At 50.5% G+C, this 20,058-nt stretch overlaps 1 protein-coding gene across 1 annotated transcript in view; it reads left to right on the forward strand.

Moving 5' to 3' along the window:
- Nucleotides 1-18,821, forward strand: part of THOC5 (THO complex 5) — a 28,463-nt gene extending 9,642 nt beyond the window's left edge. Inside the window, 14 exon segments of the mRNA XM_019539308.1 lie at nucleotides 2,595-2,709; nucleotides 3,257-3,389; nucleotides 5,550-5,627; nucleotides 6,165-6,205; nucleotides 7,697-7,796; nucleotides 8,835-8,943; nucleotides 11,853-11,954; nucleotides 12,505-12,601; nucleotides 13,064-13,178; nucleotides 14,039-14,142; nucleotides 14,272-14,359; nucleotides 16,181-16,296; nucleotides 17,237-17,427; nucleotides 18,567-18,821. Coding sequence (XP_019394853.1) covers nucleotides 2,595-2,709; nucleotides 3,257-3,389; nucleotides 5,550-5,627; nucleotides 6,165-6,205; nucleotides 7,697-7,796; nucleotides 8,835-8,943; nucleotides 11,853-11,954; nucleotides 12,505-12,601; nucleotides 13,064-13,178; nucleotides 14,039-14,142; nucleotides 14,272-14,359; nucleotides 16,181-16,296; nucleotides 17,237-17,427; nucleotides 18,567-18,630 — 1,453 coding nt within the window. The 3' untranslated portion in view covers nucleotides 18,631-18,821.
- The last annotated feature ends 1,237 nt before the right edge of the window (nucleotides 18,822-20,058 follow it).

Consider the following 20,058-nt stretch of genomic DNA (forward strand, 5'->3'; position numbering starts at 1 on the left):
GAGGGTCTGTCGTGTCAATCCCTCAGTTTTGTCTCTGGGAAGGGACTCACCTGCCATGACTTTATGATGGGAGAAAAGAAGAGTTAATACCCTCCCTCTGCAAAATATACGATCGATGCCAACAGATCTGAGCTGGTCACCATGAATTCTTTTATTAAACAATTTCTTCTCCTTTAACAAAAGAAATAAGTGTCTGTCTCTAAGCGGCACCCCACCACTTTTCCAACATCTTTCCTGAGTCCTGGAGAGCCTACTCTTGAACCCTTTTCCCCCGTCTTCAGGGTTTTGGGCCCTGGTTCCCCTGGTGGTGTCTTGGGGCTATCCAGTCGTGGTAATTTCATTTTTTCTTACCTCCTTGAAGTTGGGACCTGGCCATGGTCTGCTCACCTGGCTGGGATCTGTTTGGAGACTTATGATCCGCCTGTCGCGTTGAGTCTCTAGTCCCCATAGTGCTCCTGGGGGCAGCCGCTCATTTGGAGTGGCTGCCTTTTATCCCTCCTGTGGGTTTGCCCGTGGAAGTTGGGCAGTTGTCTGCGAAAATCAAAGTAATTAGTTACCAGCATCTGCTTTCTCTCCAGTTGCACTGGTATATTTGATGTGCTTGTCCTGTTCTTGACCCTGCCAGGTTACTCCTGGTCATTTAGGCACAGCAGGGTAACTCCCAGGCATTTTTAGTAACAGGGTTGCCGTGTCACCCTGTTACAGCCTCCGTAGTGGGAGACTAGAATCTGGCTATGATGTGGGCATTCTGGAGGTTTTTGCATTAGTTCTCGGGAGGGGGAGAGGGAGGGGGAGAATGGGAAGGACACCTTGGGTTATAGTGGGGAGTCAGATACAATGTGTAAATGGGGCTTTTTATAGGAACCATGCAGATGTAAGGAAGTTGACGTGGGACTGGTTCTTAAATGAGTAACTGAATTGCTTCTGCAGTGTTGCTTCTGCTCATGCACATTCCTTAGGTAACTCTTTGAGTTACCTGTGACTCTTTCCAGACTGACTTCAGGAAATCACCGGACAATTGGCCATGCAGACACACTGCATGCATGAAATAGGACATGTTGCATTTTGCAAGTGGAATTGTAATTGTTAAGGTTTTAAATTGGGTGTGAAAGTTGGAAAGCAGGTTTCTTGTGAGACTGATGCCTCTTTCATTTCTCCAGATCAAAGCACGAAGAAATTGAGCTGGTGAGTGTGGAGGAGTTTTACAAAGAGGCTCCCCCAGAAATAAGCAAACCTGATATCACCCTCAATGATCCTCACCACCAGACTCTTGCCCGCCTTGACTGGGAATTAGAACAACGCAAAAGGTGAGCTCTTAGACCATGTGGCCAGCAATTGAATTGGCCCTTTGTTTACCTGGCACCAAGCATTTGGCATATGTCACATTCCACAGGCATCCTCTTGTAAAATAAATTGTCAATTACTAATTGAAATGAGCATCACATTCACACTTGGTGAATATTTTTTCTATGTTCATTTTTGTAATACATGCAGATCAGGTTTTTTCACTTGTAATGTAGCTTCTGGTTTATTCCTAGAGCTGCCTGTTCCTGGGCTTTACTGCCCTCCTCACGAGAGAATTTTAATATCTAACCTATGTTTCCCTTGCTGCAACATGAGACCATTGTTCCATCCATGAGATCCACTTGTTGCTGTATCCATGGGACTGCTCTGATTCAGGCCCTCCTTCACTGCAGGGGAGTTGAGTACATTGTGGAAGGCAGAGTCTCCAACCAAGGAGGATAAAGCATCTAAGCTGCAGTCGTCCCACCCAGGACTATAGTGACACTACATCAACATATTCCAGTGTTCAGGTCTCCCACGTTTCAGATAACCATTAGTATTTTGCTTAAAGGCTGTGAGTCCTGGGCTCTAAGTCTGGAGCAGGTCTCTCTCCATCTTACTTGTCATAGTCCACATGAATGGTTCCATGGGCCAGACAAGGTTCTCAGTGATCTGTAAAACCTCACTGCCTTCTGTTGGTTTGCAAATGGATCACTGATCTGTGCTTAATTTAAAATAACAAACTCAATTTTAATGAGGGCACAAGATGAAAAAGAGTCTTGAGGAATTGTTTTGGCTCATTAGGACTAGCAGAAACTATAAGGCAGTAGAGATTTTTGTCAGTAAAGTCAACAGATGTGACACTGGTATTGGAGCAAGCTTGGTAAGTAAGGAGGGCCAATTATAAGATACTTCTCAGAGTAGACCCGCACTTGGTCTGGGTTGCAGTGTTTGTTAAATGACATTCTATACTCCTTAGATTTGAGGCAGTTTTTCTTTGGTTTTATTTTCCTGATGTACTCAGGTTTTTCCTGCCTTCCCTTTTACCCCCGACTTAAAAAAATAAATAAACCTTTTTCTTTATTTTGTCACTTTAGATGTGACATTGAGGTCAGGTAATGATTGAAGTAGTATCTAAAGCTAACTTCAGAGTACAGACTGAGCTATCACAGTCTAGGAACCAGTGGCAGTGGAATCAGACAAGGTGTCAAGGTTTAGTAATACACTGATAAGTAGCAAACATTCTCAGCTAACAACTGTTCTCCTTGTGAATTTGGTGTGTCATTAACTGAGCTTCCCCCCCGATTCAGGCTGGCAGAAAAGTATAAGGAATGTCTAACCAGCAAAGAGAAGATCCTGAAGGAGATTGAGGTGAAGAAGGAATATCTGAGTAGCCTCCAGCCTCGGCTGAACAGCATCATGCAGGTACTCCCTGAGCCAGATTTGGCCCTCTGCTTTGTCTGTGAAGCTTGGGCCACTTGCAGAGAATCTGGGGTGGGTCAGAGCACATTGTGCTATCCTGTTCTAAAACCCACAATTAACGGAGGTAGCTCACTTAGGAGAAAACCTGAAAGGTGAATTGAGGCTGCTGAGAAGAGTGATGTCTGCTCTTGGCTATGTTGCCTGTCCTAGGTGAGGACTTTTCGTTGAGTCTCCCTTGTCAGCAGCCTTTGCAAACGGGTTCATTAAATGGGCCCTTTTCTGGAGAGCAGTGTGTAGGAACATTGCCTTGATTTGTTTGGGAGGAGCAGGAGAAGGAGATGGGTTATATTCTTTCTTTGAAGCCAGTTATCTAGTGAAGGAGACTTGCCTCAAGTTTCACTCAGGCTGTCAGCACTGCTTATTTGCTGCTGCTGAGTGACACGGTGTCTGTTCTCCGGGTCCTGTTCCACAGACACGAGGTGCTGGGTGAGTAGCCATTGTGCATGCTACTTTAGTACCAATGCCATGTGTTTGCCTTGTGTCCCACCAGGCCTCCCTCCCTGTCCAGGAGTACCTCTTCATGCCATTTGACCAGGCACACAAGCAGTATGAGACAGCTAGACATTTGCCACCGCCTCTCTATGTTCTCTTTGTCCAGGCCAATGCCTATGGCCAGGCCTGTGGTGAGTACTGACATCAGATTCTTGGGGGGAGCATGCTGGGGGGTCTGAGGCAACCTCCATACAAGTCACTGAAAGCCAGCAATCTAAGGGGGTGGGTAGAGTGCACCCCCCTGTCATGTTTCTCTGATGTCTGAAGAAAGTACTGGGTTTCTGAAGTTTTGTTGGTTTGGCTGTTCAGGTGAGTCTCTCCAGTGCCTGCCTTGGAGGAATTGCCATGAGAGTTCATTCTAGATCTCTGCCATGAGAGTTCATTCTAGATCTCTGCCACTTCATTTGCTGGTGTCCCCCATCAAGCTTGCATGAAGCTGGTTGTTACAGCAGTGAGGGCCCACATCCCAGTTACAGAATGCCATGCCATTTTAAATAACTGGCAGTTTCCCCTGCCCTGGGGGGATTAGCACTGCGGTCTTCTGCCCTTTGGCAGGACTGTTAATCTTGGGTCCACACTGGGGGAGGGGAGAGGTGTTAACCCTGCATGGTTCCCAAGTAAAGCAAAGCCAAAAACAACTGCTAGGTCCAGAGATAGCCTAAGATGGAGCCAGGGTGTGCTATGGATTTCATCCTTTTCGTTGCACCTGTGTAGCAAGAAGGCAAGACCCCATTCTCTTCGGGCCTCAGTCCAAGCTCCTGCATTGGCAGCCCAGGATAACCCCCACTCCTTACTTGGCAAAGCTGTAGCTTGTCTAACCGCTGTTTGCCTCTCAATACACAGCGATGTGTTACTGCCTCTTTTGTTCTGTCTTCTTCCCTTTTGTCCCCCCTTGTCCTCCTTTTCTCCCTCCCTCCTTTCCATCCCTTTTTCTGACCTGTCCCCTTAGCCCACATGAAACCCTCCTCCCAGCCTCTTAGGCAGGGTGAGTACCTTTCATTTCTTGTATCTAAGCGCTGCAGGAGCATGGTGGGGTTGAGGCTGCTCCATTAGACCCAAATGGCTTATATTAAAATAAAAACCTCTTCTCCTATCCCCTGGCAGAGTATTTTAGAGCCCAGAGAGGCCCCTTCATGGAATTCCTCTGGGTCTTCTCTGCGGAGCTTGGTTATCATAGCAATGAGTGCCCTGAGGGACCCTATGGTAGAGTCCCTGAGGTGCTGAGACTCTCAAGACCTTGTCAGAATGCATCAAACCTGGTGTCTGTGTAGCCCAGTCTCCTGTCTGCCACTGGCCAGTTTCAGATGTCCCAGGGGAGCTGAAAGAGCCCAGCCAGTCCCTTCCCCCTCCCACCATTTGGTCCCTAACAGCTGAGGATTGGCTTGAGCCCAAGAACACTGGACTCTATCTCCAAAACTGCTGCTACTTTATTCTCCAACGCTGGCTGGTTCTGTTACCTATATCCTTATCCCTTTCTGACAGTCACTAAATTCTGGGCCTCAGCAGCATCTGTGGACAGCAAGTCCGGCAGTCTAACTACTGCCTGTGAGAGAGCATTTCACTGGCATGGTCCCAAACCAGTCCAGCTTTCTGAATTTCCCTCCCTTGTTCTAAGTGCGGAATGCAGGGAGATGAACATGCTCAATCCTGTTGAGACCAGCTCTGCTTTCTGCTTTTTCTTTTCTTGACCTACTCATTTCAGATTCCTTAGTCCAGTGCATTTGCTTAGGGGGAGCCTGGCAGAAACACCTAGATAAGGTGCTATGTTGCCCCAAATACTTTAAGATGGTACTACAACCCATCTAGCATTTTACCCCTTGGTGAAGCACACACCTACTTTTAATCTATGCAGTTTAGATAAGGCCTTTAACCATGGGAACCAATATGGTTGGAGAATTACTCCCCTGCCCTGGGTCTGAAACACTGTTGTTTTGCATGGTGGCCAGTGTCGTCATTACTGTGGAGAAGAGCATGACATATTGGGCCAAGGGTGTGCTCTTGCTGCAGTCCTGCAGCCTGCTAGCCAGTGTCGGAGTAGCATCTCAGTAGCGTGACTTCACAAGTGACCCTGAAGGTTAAGGTTATTTGTCCCCAAGGCATTGAATCTACCAGCCATGAAGTGGTGAGAGGGCTATGGTAATAACTTGATAACCTCTTAGCACCCTGTCCACCTCCCCCTTTCCAACCCTCAATACCTCTCTGGGCCATGACAGCCTGCAGTGCCAGTGCTCACTTTGGCTGGCTGACTTTCCCACCCTGGGGGCGGGTTAACGACAATCTTCCCTCGTCAGATAAGAAGCTGTCTGTAGCGATTGAAGGGAGTGTGGAAGAAGCCAAAGCCCTCTACAAACCTCCAGAGGATTCCCAAGGTACATCACAAGTCAGTCTGCCTTGCCTTGCTTTGTCTGGCAGGCAGTCAACTGATAAAAGTGGGAGGGGCAGGGGGGCAGGGAGGGTTCCTTGGGAGGGGCGGCTAGTCTCTCTTTTCATGCTGGCTGCCTAGGCAGTCTTGATACTTGGGCACCTTCTAGAGGAGAGGCTGACAGCTCAGTGAGCGGCATGGCATTCAGCTTGGGGGCTGTTAACACAGGTCTCTCCATCCTAGTGGTTTGTGGGGGAGCACTTGAGAACAAAGAGATTTTCAAATGGCTTTAAAGGGGCTGACAGCCTACCAAGACCCTCTGGGAGTCTCTTCCCTGAATGCCCCTGTGAAGGACTAGCTTTCTCTCAGTGGATTGTGCTGATGCCTCGAGGACTTAGCACTGTAGTGCAGGGGTTGGTGGGCACTGTCAGTGGCCCTGATGCACTCCATACCTGGGTATCTCTGTTGGAAATGCACTGAGCTGGGCTACTTGGAGTGTATCTTGGTGTGGCCCTTGATTATCCCTCTCTGTTTGAACTTGCAGATGATGAAAGTGACTCTGACGCTGAGGAGGAGCAGACTACGGTAAGGCAGTTTCAACTCTGATACTCTGGGTTGTACAGTAAATATTGCTTCATGGGACTGAACCAAGTGCTGTTTCCACCAGTGCCCAGAGTGAGTGAGTCTGAGCTGGTGCTGGCTGTTTCTGCCACTGCCACCAATCTGCTGTGGGGGCTTTGGCAGAGTCGCTTTGTGCTTGAATGTCTACTTCTGCAGCATTCAGTAATGCCTCCTAAAGGGGATTGACAGAGGATCAATGCTTGCAGAGTCCTTTAAGGGGCCTGTCTTCAGTTGCAATGGGAACTTCACACTGAATTGCCATTAGTGCCTTGGAAATATGAAGGTCTTGTGTGAGTGGCTCTGTGGATGTTTCGGGATGACACAGGTGTGCACAGAGCTGGCTATGGAGCAGCTGTTCCCAGTGGGGAAGATCTCCAGGATTTGAAATTTTGCATTTGTTCTAGTGCAGGGTGAAACTAAGCCCTTTATAAGCACTTAATGACCAAATGAGAGCAGAAGAGAGATCTGCCCCAGAACAACCAGTAGACTAGGAGCAAGGCTATTTTCCTGGGAGACAGGAGACTCTGCTTTCAAGTTCTTTCCCCAAATAAGACCTAGCAGGGACTTCAACTCAATTTCCTACAGGCTAGGGAAGTGCTTTAGCCATCTGTCTATAGTGTTGGTCTCAGTCTCTTCTCTTGGAACCGTTCCACTTTATAAAAATAGTCACTGGACCAGGGAGAAGAAAGGAAAGATGTAGTCTATGAGCTTAATAGTTATGACATGTTTGTCTCTCTGGCTAACACTGGAAACTTTTTACTTGCTGTACAGAATCTGCATCATCTGTAGGTGACTTTGCCAAGATTCAGGTCCTCGAGTGCTTTAGAGCAGTGGTGTCAAATTCACCCCAGGCCCCAGGTTGGATCTAGACTGCAGGGGCTTTCCCTGGGCAGGATTTGTGGGGCCAGCAGCAACTGTAGTGGGGCCATGTTTGAGTACCAGCTTGGTGCCAAGGGCCTCATGCCAGTGGCCATGTCCATTGGGGTCCAGAAACTACGAATTCTGTGACAGGCCACCCCTCAACTTCTGGGATTCCACTGGACTGCTGGCAGGCTGGACAAAATGGTTCTTCAGGCAGTATGCTTAACATCCCTCCTCTAGGTGCACATGTAAGTAGGATGTGGGAGGTCAGATGGTTAGGAGTAGATCAAGAGCTAGTGAGCTGACAAGAGGGGCAGGCACCAGGTGTTCCAAGATCTGACGCAAGACCCTTCTTTAATCACTTGCAAGTCTCGTAATTTCCATGCCTCAGTCTCCTCATCTGAAAAGTGGAGAGTGATACTGCACTAACTAGCACACTGGAGTGTTGTGTGGATTGGGTACAGTGTGCTTAGTGAGTAGCGTTTTCCCTGTCAGACAGAAGTTTCCCCCATAAGCCTTCCTGGAGGAGTTGCAGTGAGGGGTGAGAGGGACCCATGTTCTCAGAAGCTGTGGTTCTTCTTGCCCTTGCTGCAGAAGCGCCGCCGGCCCACGTTGGGAGTTCAGCTGGATGACAAGCGCAAGGAAATGCTGAAGAGACACCCGCTGTCTGTCACCATTGACCTGAAGTGCAAAGGTACAAGGATGGTGGTTCCCCAGGTCAGGTTCTGATCCAGGTATAAGCCCACTGGCTGATCTCAGCTGAGCCACTCCAGGCTTATTTTAGCAGATGCAAATTCAGAATCTGGTTCCAGGACTAGAACTCGATAGAAACAGTGGAAAAACAGACTTGCTGTATGCCCAATTGCACAAGCTGTATTAGTGTCCCCTGTGGGAGTGAAGAGTGGTCTTGATGGTAGCCCTGCCAAGAGCGAGCCAAACTATTCTGATAGGTGAAGAAGAACAATCAGACCAACATCTTTGATTATTACTTCCCTTGTTTTCACACCAGTAGTGTCAGTGTCTGAGACCAGACAAGTCTGCAGTTTTAAAGGAGGGGGGCTAATAGATCAGCTGTAACTGCTTCAACCTGGGTCTCTTTCACAGTGTGGAAATCACTGTATTTTCTCATATACAACATGCACCTTTTTCCAAAAACCAAATGCTGGAAATTGGAGTACATCCTATATGTGAAAAATACAGTCAAAGTGGGTTCTGCTGCTTACCAAGGGAAACCAAAAGTAAAATCTGCTGCAACCCATAGGGAGCAGAACAGTGGGCAGCCTCAGCTTCTGAGTTGCTGCTACTCTATTCATACAAGGAAAGATCTTTTGTTTCCCTTCATTGTACCTTTCAGAAACAAAGTGTGCATTCTATTCCAGGTCATGTTGTATGCAAGAAAATATGGTAAACTCCAGTAAGTTCCTGCCTATTTAATTCAGAGGTGGATTGGTGCAGTTCTGCTGGACTTACTGCAAGAAGGGGCAGATGACTGCAACAAATCAGCTGTTGGCAAGTCTCCCCATCTCTTCACAAGCAATAGAATTGTTTGTGTCCACATCCTAAGTCCCTCCATTAGGAGAATCACAAAGCGTGGGTGAACCAGCAGAAACCCTAATGGAGCTTCCACTTCTGTTGAGGGGTTTTCTCCTCTGCTCTGCTCCTTCTCCCCAATGCTGCTGGGGCTGGACACAGGGAGAAAAGGCAGCATTCCACCACTTCTGTTTCTGTGCAGATGAGAGCGTGCTGCACCTGACCTTCTATTACTTAATGAACCTCAATGTCATGACTGTGAAAACCAAGGTGACTACTGCTGTGGAGATGACTACACCCATCAGCGCTGGGTAAGCTGAGAACACTGCAGAGCACAGAACCCAGTCTGTCCTGGCCCTTGTACTGTGGCTGGAATTATTGTCTGGCATTGATCTCTTGCCAGGAAAATGCTGCTGCTTTACAATGTTTCACTTGGAGCAGCTAGCTGGCAGAGCTGTGGAGGAGCCAGGGCAAAAGGGTGTGAATGTGTCTCTCAGAATACATTTCACGGGATCTGGGCTGAGCTGAATGGTTACTCCTTCCTCCTGCCTGTGCAGAGCAGCGCCTCCAGTGTTTAGAGGAAACCTCCGTCTCCCTGACTCTTCCTTGGAGAAGCAGTTACTAGCTACTTGCACAGGCATCTGTCTGAGATGGCTTAGGGTCACTCTTGAGTTCTCTCCAAGCTTATGGTTTTGTGATGCTCTGTACCAAACTAATGCTTCTGCCCTGGGTAGAGGAACTTGGAAGAGCCTGTAGATCAAGGATGGGCAAAATGTGGCCCGCCAGGCCGTTCATTCTATCCAGCCCTCCGGGCCCCTAAAAAATTTAGAAAATTTAATATTTACCTGCCCCTGGCTGCCTGTCATGCAGCCCTTGATCACTTGCCAAAACTCAGTAAGCAGCCCTCTACCCAAAATAATTGCCCACCCCTGCTGTAGATGGTTGCTCCATACCCCATCTCAGCCTGTTCTTGATCAGATGGGAGAAGGAAGCAGCTGTACTTCCCCCATTTTACCAGCAGGGGGAACTGCAGACTTCCAGGTCTTCCCAAAGGAGGCAATTGGTCCCTTTGCCCACACAGCATTTTTCCCCTCAGTAACCAGGACCCATCCCAACCAGCCTGTGCAAGGCAGCCACGATGGTGACACAGCTAGTTGCTGAGCTGCACTCCTCCCCAGGGTCTTTGAGCTTTCAGGACAAGAGGCAGAATCCTTTCTTAATCCCTGATTTATCCTCTGCAGGAAGGGAGAGGAGCTGGAGTTAAAGGGAGAGATTCCCTGAGGTTTGGAGTGAGAGAACAGCTGGCATGCGTTGGGAGCTGAATGGCCTCCTGGCGTGCTTCTGCTGCAATTGCCACAGTGCCCAGGTCACCCACTGGGAGGTGGGCAGATACCATCTTGCAGCTGAATAGCTTTCTTCCCATCCCCACGTCTATGCTTGCTGCTCCCCCTCGTTTCCTTGTTCTGCAGGTCGCCTTGTTTCAAGTGCTGTAGATAAGGCCTTATCCCTGGGGAATTCCTCTGAGACTACTTCAGCTTGATTAGTGAAAGAATTTGGCTGGAACTGCAGTTGCAGAAGCCTGGCTTGGATGTTAATTCAGCTGAAAATCTCCATCTGCCCAGCTGCTTGGTCTGGGTGCTGAGAGCTCCTTGGAATGGCAGATGAGAGGCTAGCATGTTTGCTCCTGCTACTATGACCTTCCTCTTGGCCATGGACGTTGGCAGTGGCTGACTCCCTACTGGGCGGGTCCCCTTTGAGGCAAACCTTTCCTGTGTTGCAGTGAGTTGATGGGGGTCTGACTACAGTCTCTTCCAGTTGGGGCACTTCGTTTCTCCTCTCCCCCCCCAGCTACTGTTTTTTGAGGTACTTTGCTCAGTCTTGCAGCAAGGTTCCTCAGCACCTTGATGCTTGGTGGAGGTCATGGCCAAGTTAAGACAGCTTTTATCCAGACAGGTTTCACTTGATTTGATATGAGAATGAGCAGTGAGATCCATGCAGGTAGCTTTGGGTTTGTTGGGCTCTTAAGTCCTGTTTAATTTGTATCATGGCTGTGGTCTGTGTTCAGAACACCACCGATTTGCATTACAGGCAGTCCTCGAACTTACAACACAATTGGTTCCTGAAAACCATGTCTTAAGTTGAAATGTTGTAACATGGAACTGATTTTTCCCATAGGAACAATGTTAGTAATGAGGGATTGGTTCCTGAACCAAAGCCTAATACCCTGTTTATCACGCGTGGCAGCCACTGCCATCATCAACCACCTCGTGCTGCTGCACGCCACTTTCACGCAGCTGGCCACACATCCGGCTCTGGGCTGCTGACAAGTGACGTGTGATTGGCTGGGTGTAAGGCCTGTCAGCAGCCCAGGGAGCTGCATGTGCAACCGTCACTGCCACCGACTGCCCCATGTCACATCTGCTTGCAAGCCCCCAGCTCTGTGTCCCCGCCCTCGCTGCTCTGCGTCTGGCTAAGTGTCATAAAGTCGAAACCATCATCTGAAAGTAGAAATGGTGTTAGTTTATAAACGTCGTAAGTGCTGTTTGTCATAATTCAAATGCTGTAAAGTCGAGGACTGCCTGTATTGGGTTCCCAAGGTAGCATTCCTGGCTGTGGCTTATACCTCCCAGCTGTTCCTGAGTCTCTGCCAACTCAGGAATTCATGCATCAGGTACATTTATGTCAGGGTTGTCCAGATGCTGGCCCCTGGGCTCCCCCTCCCTGCTGCTTCCGCCTTACTCTGGATGCAGAAGCTAGGGTCCCTGTGCTCCCCCACCCTCCACCAGCTTCTACTTCTTGCCTCTGCCCCAGGTGTGGGGCATGATAGCCCAGGCAAAGTCTGCAATGTTAGAGGAGCCTGCAGCTGGGGAACTGAGGGTGGGGGCTGGGGCACTCTTATGGCATGTGGCCCAGGGGCCCCATGGCTCATATGGGTGTGGCCCTTGCTGATGCGGCCTGCATGGCTTGTGGTGGACCCAACTGGTTAGAAGTTGGACAGCCTTCAATTAGGTTATGTTATTTACAGCCACAAGAGCTGGAGGTAGAAGCAGCCTCCACCATCTGTGCTTGGTGAAAGCTTTCGCAAGAAGTAAACCTAGTGATCCTGGGACCTGCTTGTAGTGTTCATAATCCCTGGCCGTACAAAACTGTTCATAACAATGCTGAAGAACTCTGGCCCTGGAAAAGTGCATGGCTAACTCTACCCTTTGCCCTCTGGCAGAGACCTCCTGTCTCCGGATTCACTTCTGAATTGCCTGTATCCTGGGGATCATGGGAAGAAGACTCCTAACCCAGCCAATCAGTTCCAGTTTGACAAAGTTGGGTAAGTTGACCCAGTCTCTGTCCCTTCAGTCCCACCCAGTGCCATCAGCAGAAGCCTGTCAAGACAGTGCAGCCTAGAGCAGGATTCTGGGGTATTGGCAGCTGTTTTGTATGATGTGCTGCGCATCTTGAGTGCAGATCAGAGTCTATTCTAAGGGCCTGCTTGCCTAGTGGAAGAGGGTAGTTAGGCTAAGTGGCAGGCTGTGGGCTGCTTGTCTCAAGCCCAGCTGGGCAAGATGGTGGCTATCTTATAAACTTTTCTTAGTTGGGAAATGAGCTCAATTGCCTGGAATTCAGGGTGCACAAACACCTTGGTCCTGGCTTTGAGGGCACCATCTCAATGATTGGCTGGGTACCTTGCATCACTGGGAACTCTGTATCCTACCATTAGATGTTGTCTAGTAGGACGTTAAGGGAAGGGGCTGCTGCTGACAGTTCAGATGAACATCTTCAGGCCCAGCAGCTCTGGCTTGCACACAAGGGGTCAGAGGGGGTGGGGTTGTGCTTCTTTTTCACCATGTTTGTGTAATGCTTCCATTTTGTCTCTGAAGCATCCTGACTTTGAATGACTATGTGACAGAGCTGGGGCACCCCTATGTCTGGGTGCAGAAGCTGGGAGGCTTGCATTTTCCCAAAGACCAGCCACAGGTATGTCGAAAGCTCCAGCTCTCCAGCTGCTGAAGTCTTGCCAGGCTGTTTTCCCTTGGCTGTCCCTGCAGCAGTGCTCTTGCTTGAGCCAGGGTGCAATGGCATTTGCTTGCTACTGTAGCATCACTGATGATCATGTGTCTGCTCTTTAGGGGACATGAATGGGGGAGGGGGATCGATGATGTGCTTCTGGCATGGCCCAGGCTCATTAGCTTGGTGGGAGCTAAATCTCAGCCTACTTCCTACGTGCACAATTCAGGCAAACTAAGTTAAAGGGGTCGGAGTCATTCCAGAGGAAAAGGGACCTATGTTTTAAGCTCTTCCTCCCAGAGGAGGCTAGGTATTGCCAGGCATGTGCAGTATGATGCTCAAGGGATTCAAGTACAGCTGTCTGCTTCTCTGAGTGAGTAGCGGGGTGGGCAGTAGGGAATGCCTGCATATAATGGTTCTTTTCCTCTGCAGCACACAGTGACTGCAGATAACTCCTTGAGTGCAAGCCACATGGAAATGACCATGAAGTTGCTCCGGACAAGGCTGCAGTCCCGGCTGGCTCTCCACAAACAGTTTGCTTCACTAGGTGAGGACGTCCCAGCCTGCCTGTGACTCCCTCCCCTTGGTACCCCCACTCCAGCCCAGGACTTTGACTGTAAAATCAGGGACAGCTGTTTGGATGGGGTTTTGGGGAGGCGACAACCTTTAAGGGGTTCCTGTCTGTTCATTCCTATTCTGCCACCATCCCCTCCCCCCACCACGCGACGCTTTATTCTGAAGCTCCTGCTTTTAGAGGAGGAAAGCCAGGGTCTGCATTCCTGCAGCTGCTTTTCTTCCCTCAGACCTTGAATGTCTCCTCTTCCCTTCTGAGCTTGTGGGGAGCTATTTCCTGTGCCTCTATACAAACAGCACTGTGTTTACTCCCCTTTCAGCAGCCAGCCCAAGTACCTGCAGCAGATTTGTCTTATTTGGCCAGTGCTACAATCCTTACCTGCCTTCAGAAACTCCAGCTGATCTTACTGTCTTCGACACTGTGGCCAGTAGTAAAGACTCAGCAGCCACAGTGCTACCGTGCTTTTCTGCTGGGTCAAGAGACAAGCTGTACTCCAGCTGATTTGTACCATACCTGGACCACCTCTCCCAGTCTGTATTTTCTCTCTTCTACCACTGTGCTAGGAATCACTTCAAAATAGTTTCCTGAAGCATGCTAGGCTTCCCCATCACCTCACCCACCACCACCCAGTTTGTGAGGCCTGATGTGATCACAGCCCAGCCAATTCACTGTCAGCGTTAGGTATTGACAGACAAAGGCCTGTGGAACCCAGTTTTTTTCTGGTGATCAACCCACTGCCAGCCACATTCTGTTCCTGTTGCCCTGGTAAGAATGTTAGTTGGGCTGGATCCTGCCCGCATGTAGGTCATTGCTGGCTTGTCACTTGCTTTCAGAACATGGCATTGTGCCAGTCTCCAGCGAGTGCCAGCAGCTCTTCCCTGCCAAGGTTGTGTCACACCTGGTGAAGTGGACAGCAATCACCTATGAAGATTACCTGGTAGGTGTAGAGGGCAAGGAGCTGGCTTCCTCTTCCCATTCCCAGCACCTTGTCCTTGTCCTTGGCTCCCTTGCCAGGGCTCTGAGCACGCTGCTCTGCTCAGCCCCTTGGGTGCTTCTCCCCTTGCAGGAGCTGTCTTATACCAAAGACATTGTGGAGGCTGGCTTGGCTGAAGACACCCACCTTTATTACATGGCACTGATAGAAAGGGGGACAGGTAGGTGCCTGTTTACTTCCTCTGTTGCCAGTGAGTGACACCTCGGCTTCCCCAGTGTTTTCTTAAGCCATAACCAGAATCAAGATAGCAGCTCTTTCTAACCAATCCTTCCACAGCATGGCAAGCCTCCTGAGGAGGGGGCTGCCCATCACCAAGAGCACTTTTACATTTGCTCTGGGGGTGTGGAGGAGTGGCACTTTAATTAGAGTGGCTCAAACAGCTGCTGTAATTAAAGTGCCACTGCATCTTGTTTATTAGTGTCCCCATGCTTAAAAATGGCAGTGGGGATGCTTGAACTGAAGCTTGTTCAATGAGCTTTAGTTCAAGAGCCCCTGCCACCATTTTTAAGTTCAGGGTGCTGAAATGTAAGATGCAGAAGGCTGCTGGAATGTGGCAATTGCCATGCTCCAGCAGACTCAAGTAATTGAGTGCTCCGATGCACTGGAATTCCAGTGCATCAGAGCAACCTCCGCATATGTGTATAGGTGACCCAAAAGGCTAAGATGGTATTAGGGACCCTCAGGAAGTGAAGCAGCACAACCAGTGAGTGCCCCAGAGCTTCCTGCTCATGTGTTTCATAGTAGCTAGGGTCAGGAGGGACCTGAACACGTCATCTAGCATGACCCCTTGCCACAGGCAGGAATGAATGCTGGGTTCACAAGACCCCAGACAGGTGATCATCCAACCTCCTCTTGAATCTGACCAAGGTAGGGGCGAGGACCTGGGGACTTCCCTGGGAAGTTGGTTCCAGATTTTGGCCACCCTAACTGTAAAATATTGCCTCCTGATCTCTAACCTAAACCTGTTCTCCATCAGCTTATTACCATTGTTCCTCGTCACACCAGGTGGTGCTTGGAAGAAAAGGGCTCTACCTATTTGCTTTTGATCTCCCCTGTTGCGTTTGTAGGCAGCCACCAGGTCCCCCCCCCCTCAGCCTTCTCTTGCTGAGGCTGAACAGGTTCAGGTCCCTCAGTCTCCCCTCGTAGGGCCTGTCCTGCTGCCCTCTCACGAAGCGGGTGGCCCTCGTCTGAACCCTCTCCACACTGGCCACATCCCTTTTGAGGTGCGGCGCCCAGTACTGGGCCCGACCAAATCGCAGCCTGACCAAAGTCACATAGAGGGAGAGTATCACCCCTCTGGACCGGCCTGAGATGCACCTTTGGATGCATGACAAGGTGAGCAGTGGGGTACCTCAGGGCTCAGTCCTCGGCCCCGCACTGTTTAACATCTTCATCAGCGACTTGGACGAGGGGGTGGAAAGCACACTGTCCAAGTTTGCTGATAACAAAGATGTGAGGTGAAGTGGACACACTTGAAGGGAGAGAGAGGCTGTAAACGGATTTAGACAGACTACAACAGTGGGCAGATGAGAATAGGATGGGGTTCAATGTAAACAAATGCAGGGTGCTGCACCTTGGGAGAAGTCCACAGCATATGTACAGACTGGGGAGTTCCCTCCTTGAAAGCACAGAGGCGGAAAGGGATCTTGGAGTCATTATTGACTCCAAGATGAACATGAGCCGCCAATGCCAGACCGCATCCAGCAAGGCCAACCATACCTTGTCATGCATCCGAAGGTCTGGCTTGAGATGCACCTCTGCAGTGATTGGGGGTAGGGGTTACAGCCCAGATTTCACAGTGTGGCAGAATTGATTGGCTGCAGTTTGGATGTGATAAGAAGGTGACACACAGGGCTGAGGAAAGAGAGGTGTGCTGGTTGACTGCTGTCCACTGCCTGTGAGAACCAGCCAAGGGGAGTGTCTGAGTGGTGCATGGACAACATGAGCTTCATGTAAACCTCTCTTCTCTTTCCTGCCACAGCCAAACTCCAGGCAGCTGTTGTGCTAAACCCTGGCTACTCCTCTGTGCCGCCCATCTTTAGCCTCTGCCTGACCTGGAAAGGGGAACGGACCAACAACAATGATGACAACATTCGGGTAAGCAGGGGGATGGGGAAAGAGGCTGCATGGGAGGGGTTGGGTCTTGGAAAGTAGTGTGCCTCTGAGGCATGCTCCCTTGTTCAGGCAGATCTGATTGGGACATTATTTATACCCTGGCTGTTGGAACCAGGTGATCACAGGGCATTTCCTAGGTGGCAGGTCTGCTTAACCTGTAGAATGGGCAGTGAAGTATGAACTCCCCTCTTGTGAGCAACCTAGATAGAGTCCATGAGTAGGAGTGGCATTGAGGAAAGCAGAAGATGAGCCTGCTTGGGGGAAGAATGGAAAGGAACTGGGCTTCTAGGGGCAGAATTCCAGTCTCCCCTTGCAAGGAAGGGAAAGCTGGCACTAGTTAGGACTCAGCTGGAGCCCTGCATTTGACTAAAAGTATGTAGAGAAACTGGGGAAGGTCCAGAGGTGAGCAGTGACTGTAAAGAAAGGATTGGGAAGCTAGTTGTACCAAGAACGGTTGAATGAACTGGTTATTCGTAGTCTGACACAAGAATATCTGGGGGGAAGGGGACCTAGCTGTAGGTTTCAAGTATTTGAAAGGCTGCTGTGAAGGAGAGGAGAGGTTATTTCCCTTGACTTGGAGACCCCATGGCAGCATGCTTAAACAACAGCAACACACCTTTAGATCAGACCTCTGAGAAAACATCTTTACCCTGAGAACAGTAGGAAATGGAACAGACTGCCAAGAGAAGGTGTGGAGTTGCCTCTCCAGCTGCCAACAAAGGGAGCAGAAATGGATGCTTCAGAAGCAATGACTCTTTCATCTGTAGAGGGGGAGGGAGTACCTGACCCTTGAGGTTCCTGCAGCAGGGAAGTGGAGATGGTGATGAGCCCTAAAGCAGGAAGGATAGAGTAATGCATGAGAGCTGACTGGAGCTCCCCAAAATGGCCTCACAGGGGTAGTCTCACCCACTGTTTCCTACAGGCTATGGAGAGCGAGGTCAGTGTCTTCTACAAGGAGCTGAGTGGGCCAAAGCCTGGCTACCAGCTCCTGACCAATCAGCTGCAGCGCTTGTGTGTCATTCTGGATGTCTACCTGGAAACAGAGTCCCATGACAACAGCGTGGAGGGCCCCAAGGAGTTCCCCCAGGAGAAGATGTGCCTGCGGCTTGTCAGGTGAGTATCTGCACGGATCTTTTGCCCAGCTGGCTGCCAGGAGCAGGCCATGGAGTTTGGGAGCACTAAGATGTGCCAAGTGGCATGGGTCCTGCAGATGAAAAGGGTATAACAGGAAGTAACTGGCTGCCAGGCAGCAGAACCTTTCCCTGGTGGGCAGAGGTGGGGTGGCTCCCAGCAGAGAAGAGGGGCTGCACATGTGCCCACACTTGGAGTTTTGCTGCTGGAGCTCTGTGAGCAAAGGTAGGAGCTGTAAATAGAGCTCATGTCCCACCTGGAGATGAGCCAGCACAGCACCACCATGGAGCACATTCTGTGCTCTCATCTCTGAAGCTCTCTCTTCCCATGACTGAGCTGCATCACAAAGGCTTGGATTGAATCCTGAACTTCAGGTACCTCTGGTCCATGGCGGAGCCACTCAGTGCCCTACCTGCGAGCTGAAACTATTGCATTTTGGTAGCTGGCCCTTGCTCTGTGCTGTGGGATGCAATAGATGGCAGCTCCTCTTCCTTTGCCAAGGAGGCTGTACGGGGCCTCGACAAACATTTAATCACAAGTAACCTCCTTGGTTTGTCCCTGTGCCCTGTCTTATCCTCCAGACAGGAGTCCTGCTCCAGAAACTGCCTCTCACGGGTCTGCCCTTGCTGGGGGTTCCTGCTGAGCACTTCTGGTTCTGCCCAGCAGGTTCTGTCTGGACAATGTGCACTCATCTCCCCCCATCTGATCCTGAACACTAGTCTCTCTGTGGCCAGTTGCCCCCACACACTCTAAGCCCTGGTGCTGTCGCTGTACCGGCCTCCCCTGTACAGCACAGCTATCTCAGTCCTGACCCTCTTTCCTCCTGGCAACTGCACCAGAATCCAGCCCAACTCCCAGCTGTCTCTGCCCTGGCCTATATTGAGCCCAGTTGTCCTGGCAGTTCTGTGTTTGCGGACAGGCCCCACGAGTGAAACCAAAACTCTCAGCTGCAGTGAGTCCACATCAGCCTCGGTCCCTGGGCTTGGGACAGGTTTCAAGGCTACCCTCTACGTTTCTGTGCTGGGCTCTGATGGAAACAGGCCCCTCCCTCACCACGGAGCCATCAGCACTTAATGCATCCTGACCCCTGCACTAACCTTCTGTCCTGTCTCCTCCTCCAGGGGGCCCAGCCGGATGAAGCCATTCAAGTTTAACCATCCTCAGGGCTTCTTCAGTCATCGCTGATGCATCACTCAGCCCCACGGCCTCAAGTCACTGGACTCCTCAGCCCCTTAGTCTGTAATCAGCCGCTAGTCTCGTACCCAGCTCAGAGTTCCCATCCATTCATTCCAGAGTGGTTTGTTTCCAGAAGGTTTTTTGTTGTTGTTGTTGTTTTTTTAAGTATTAAATCTTAGATAAAGGAACCCCTGTCTCTGCTTCGTGCTTCTGAGTGTGGTCCTAGCACCTGGTGGGGGTTGCAGAGAAGGGAGTAGCTGTGCCACTGCTGAGAAGGATGCCTGGCTTGCTGGCTGGGAATGGGTGTATTGTGCAGGGTGCTCACAGCCTCTCTGAAGCAGTCCCAGCCAGCTCTCCGGGGGCCTGGCTCCCTTGGGGAAGAGGATACTCATTACCATTGGACACTTGTTACTTCTTATCTCTATGCCCATCAGATCCTTTCCACCTATCCCCTCCAAACCCTTCTGGGACTGAGAGATGACTTTGTTTCAGGGCTGTAAAAGCCTGTCCCACCTGCCTCTGGAGAAGGCGGATCTTTTCAGAAAAGCTGAAACTGAGGAGACTTTCCAGCATAAAAGAGCCTCTTCCACTCTTCCTGTGAGCTCCCTGACATGGAGAGAGGGGACTGGGGTGATGAAATAGTGAGCCCGCTGCTGTGGGAGTCTGCATGGGCCCCTGCTAAGAGGCTGTGACAGGTTTAAAGTGGGTGCAGGCCTTGCTCAGGAGCTTGGTATGTGACCAGTGGGCTCAGGAGGCCATAGGGTGCTGCCCCATATTGGGGTCTGCCTTTGTCCCCTCCTGAAATGTCACTGCAGCGCATTCACCCTTTAGATTTTCCCCTCTACACTTTCCCCATCTCGTCTTGGCTTCATCTGCATCCTTCAGCTGCCTGCCCTCCCTGCTGCGTGTGCTGAATCAGATTGAGACGAGATAAAAATAGCCCTTTAATAGAATCTGCACTGCAGCCGGAGTCTCAGCCTTTCCTGTGCTGGCAGTGCACCAGCTGACTCAACAGAAAAAGCACTTTGTGCAGCCAGGAAATGGATTTCATGGCTGTGGAGGGAGGCGGAAGGGGGGTGCTGCACTGCTTCTGTCCAGCCTAGAGGGCAGTGCCACTTAGGCAGTAGCAAAGCAGGACTGCATCCTGGCAGAGGGGCTTCAGTGCTCTTCTAAAGCAGTGCAGGGCGTCCCATGCCACTTGCACAGCTGGGGGTGGTGCTCTGCAGTGAGACCTTCATCCCAAGGTCCTGCAGAGCTGTGGGAGGTCCCGTGGGTGCTTGCTGCAGCAGGGCTTTGTCCCTGTGCCTTTGGCTGAATTCATGTCCTCGCCATACCATCTTGCCTGCCCCCACCTTGCAGTCAGCAGCCCTGCAGTGGCCAATGGGCTCTTGCAATCAGGCAGTTTGTGCAGGGGTGACCAGGGACTCCAGATGGGGG

The sequence above is a fragment of the Crocodylus porosus genome, unplaced genomic scaffold, assembly GCF_001723895.1.
Source record: "Crocodylus porosus isolate Cpor-Errol unplaced genomic scaffold, CroPor_comp1, whole genome shotgun sequence".
NCBI classification, from domain to species: Eukaryota; Metazoa; Chordata; order Crocodylia; family Crocodylidae; genus Crocodylus; species Crocodylus porosus.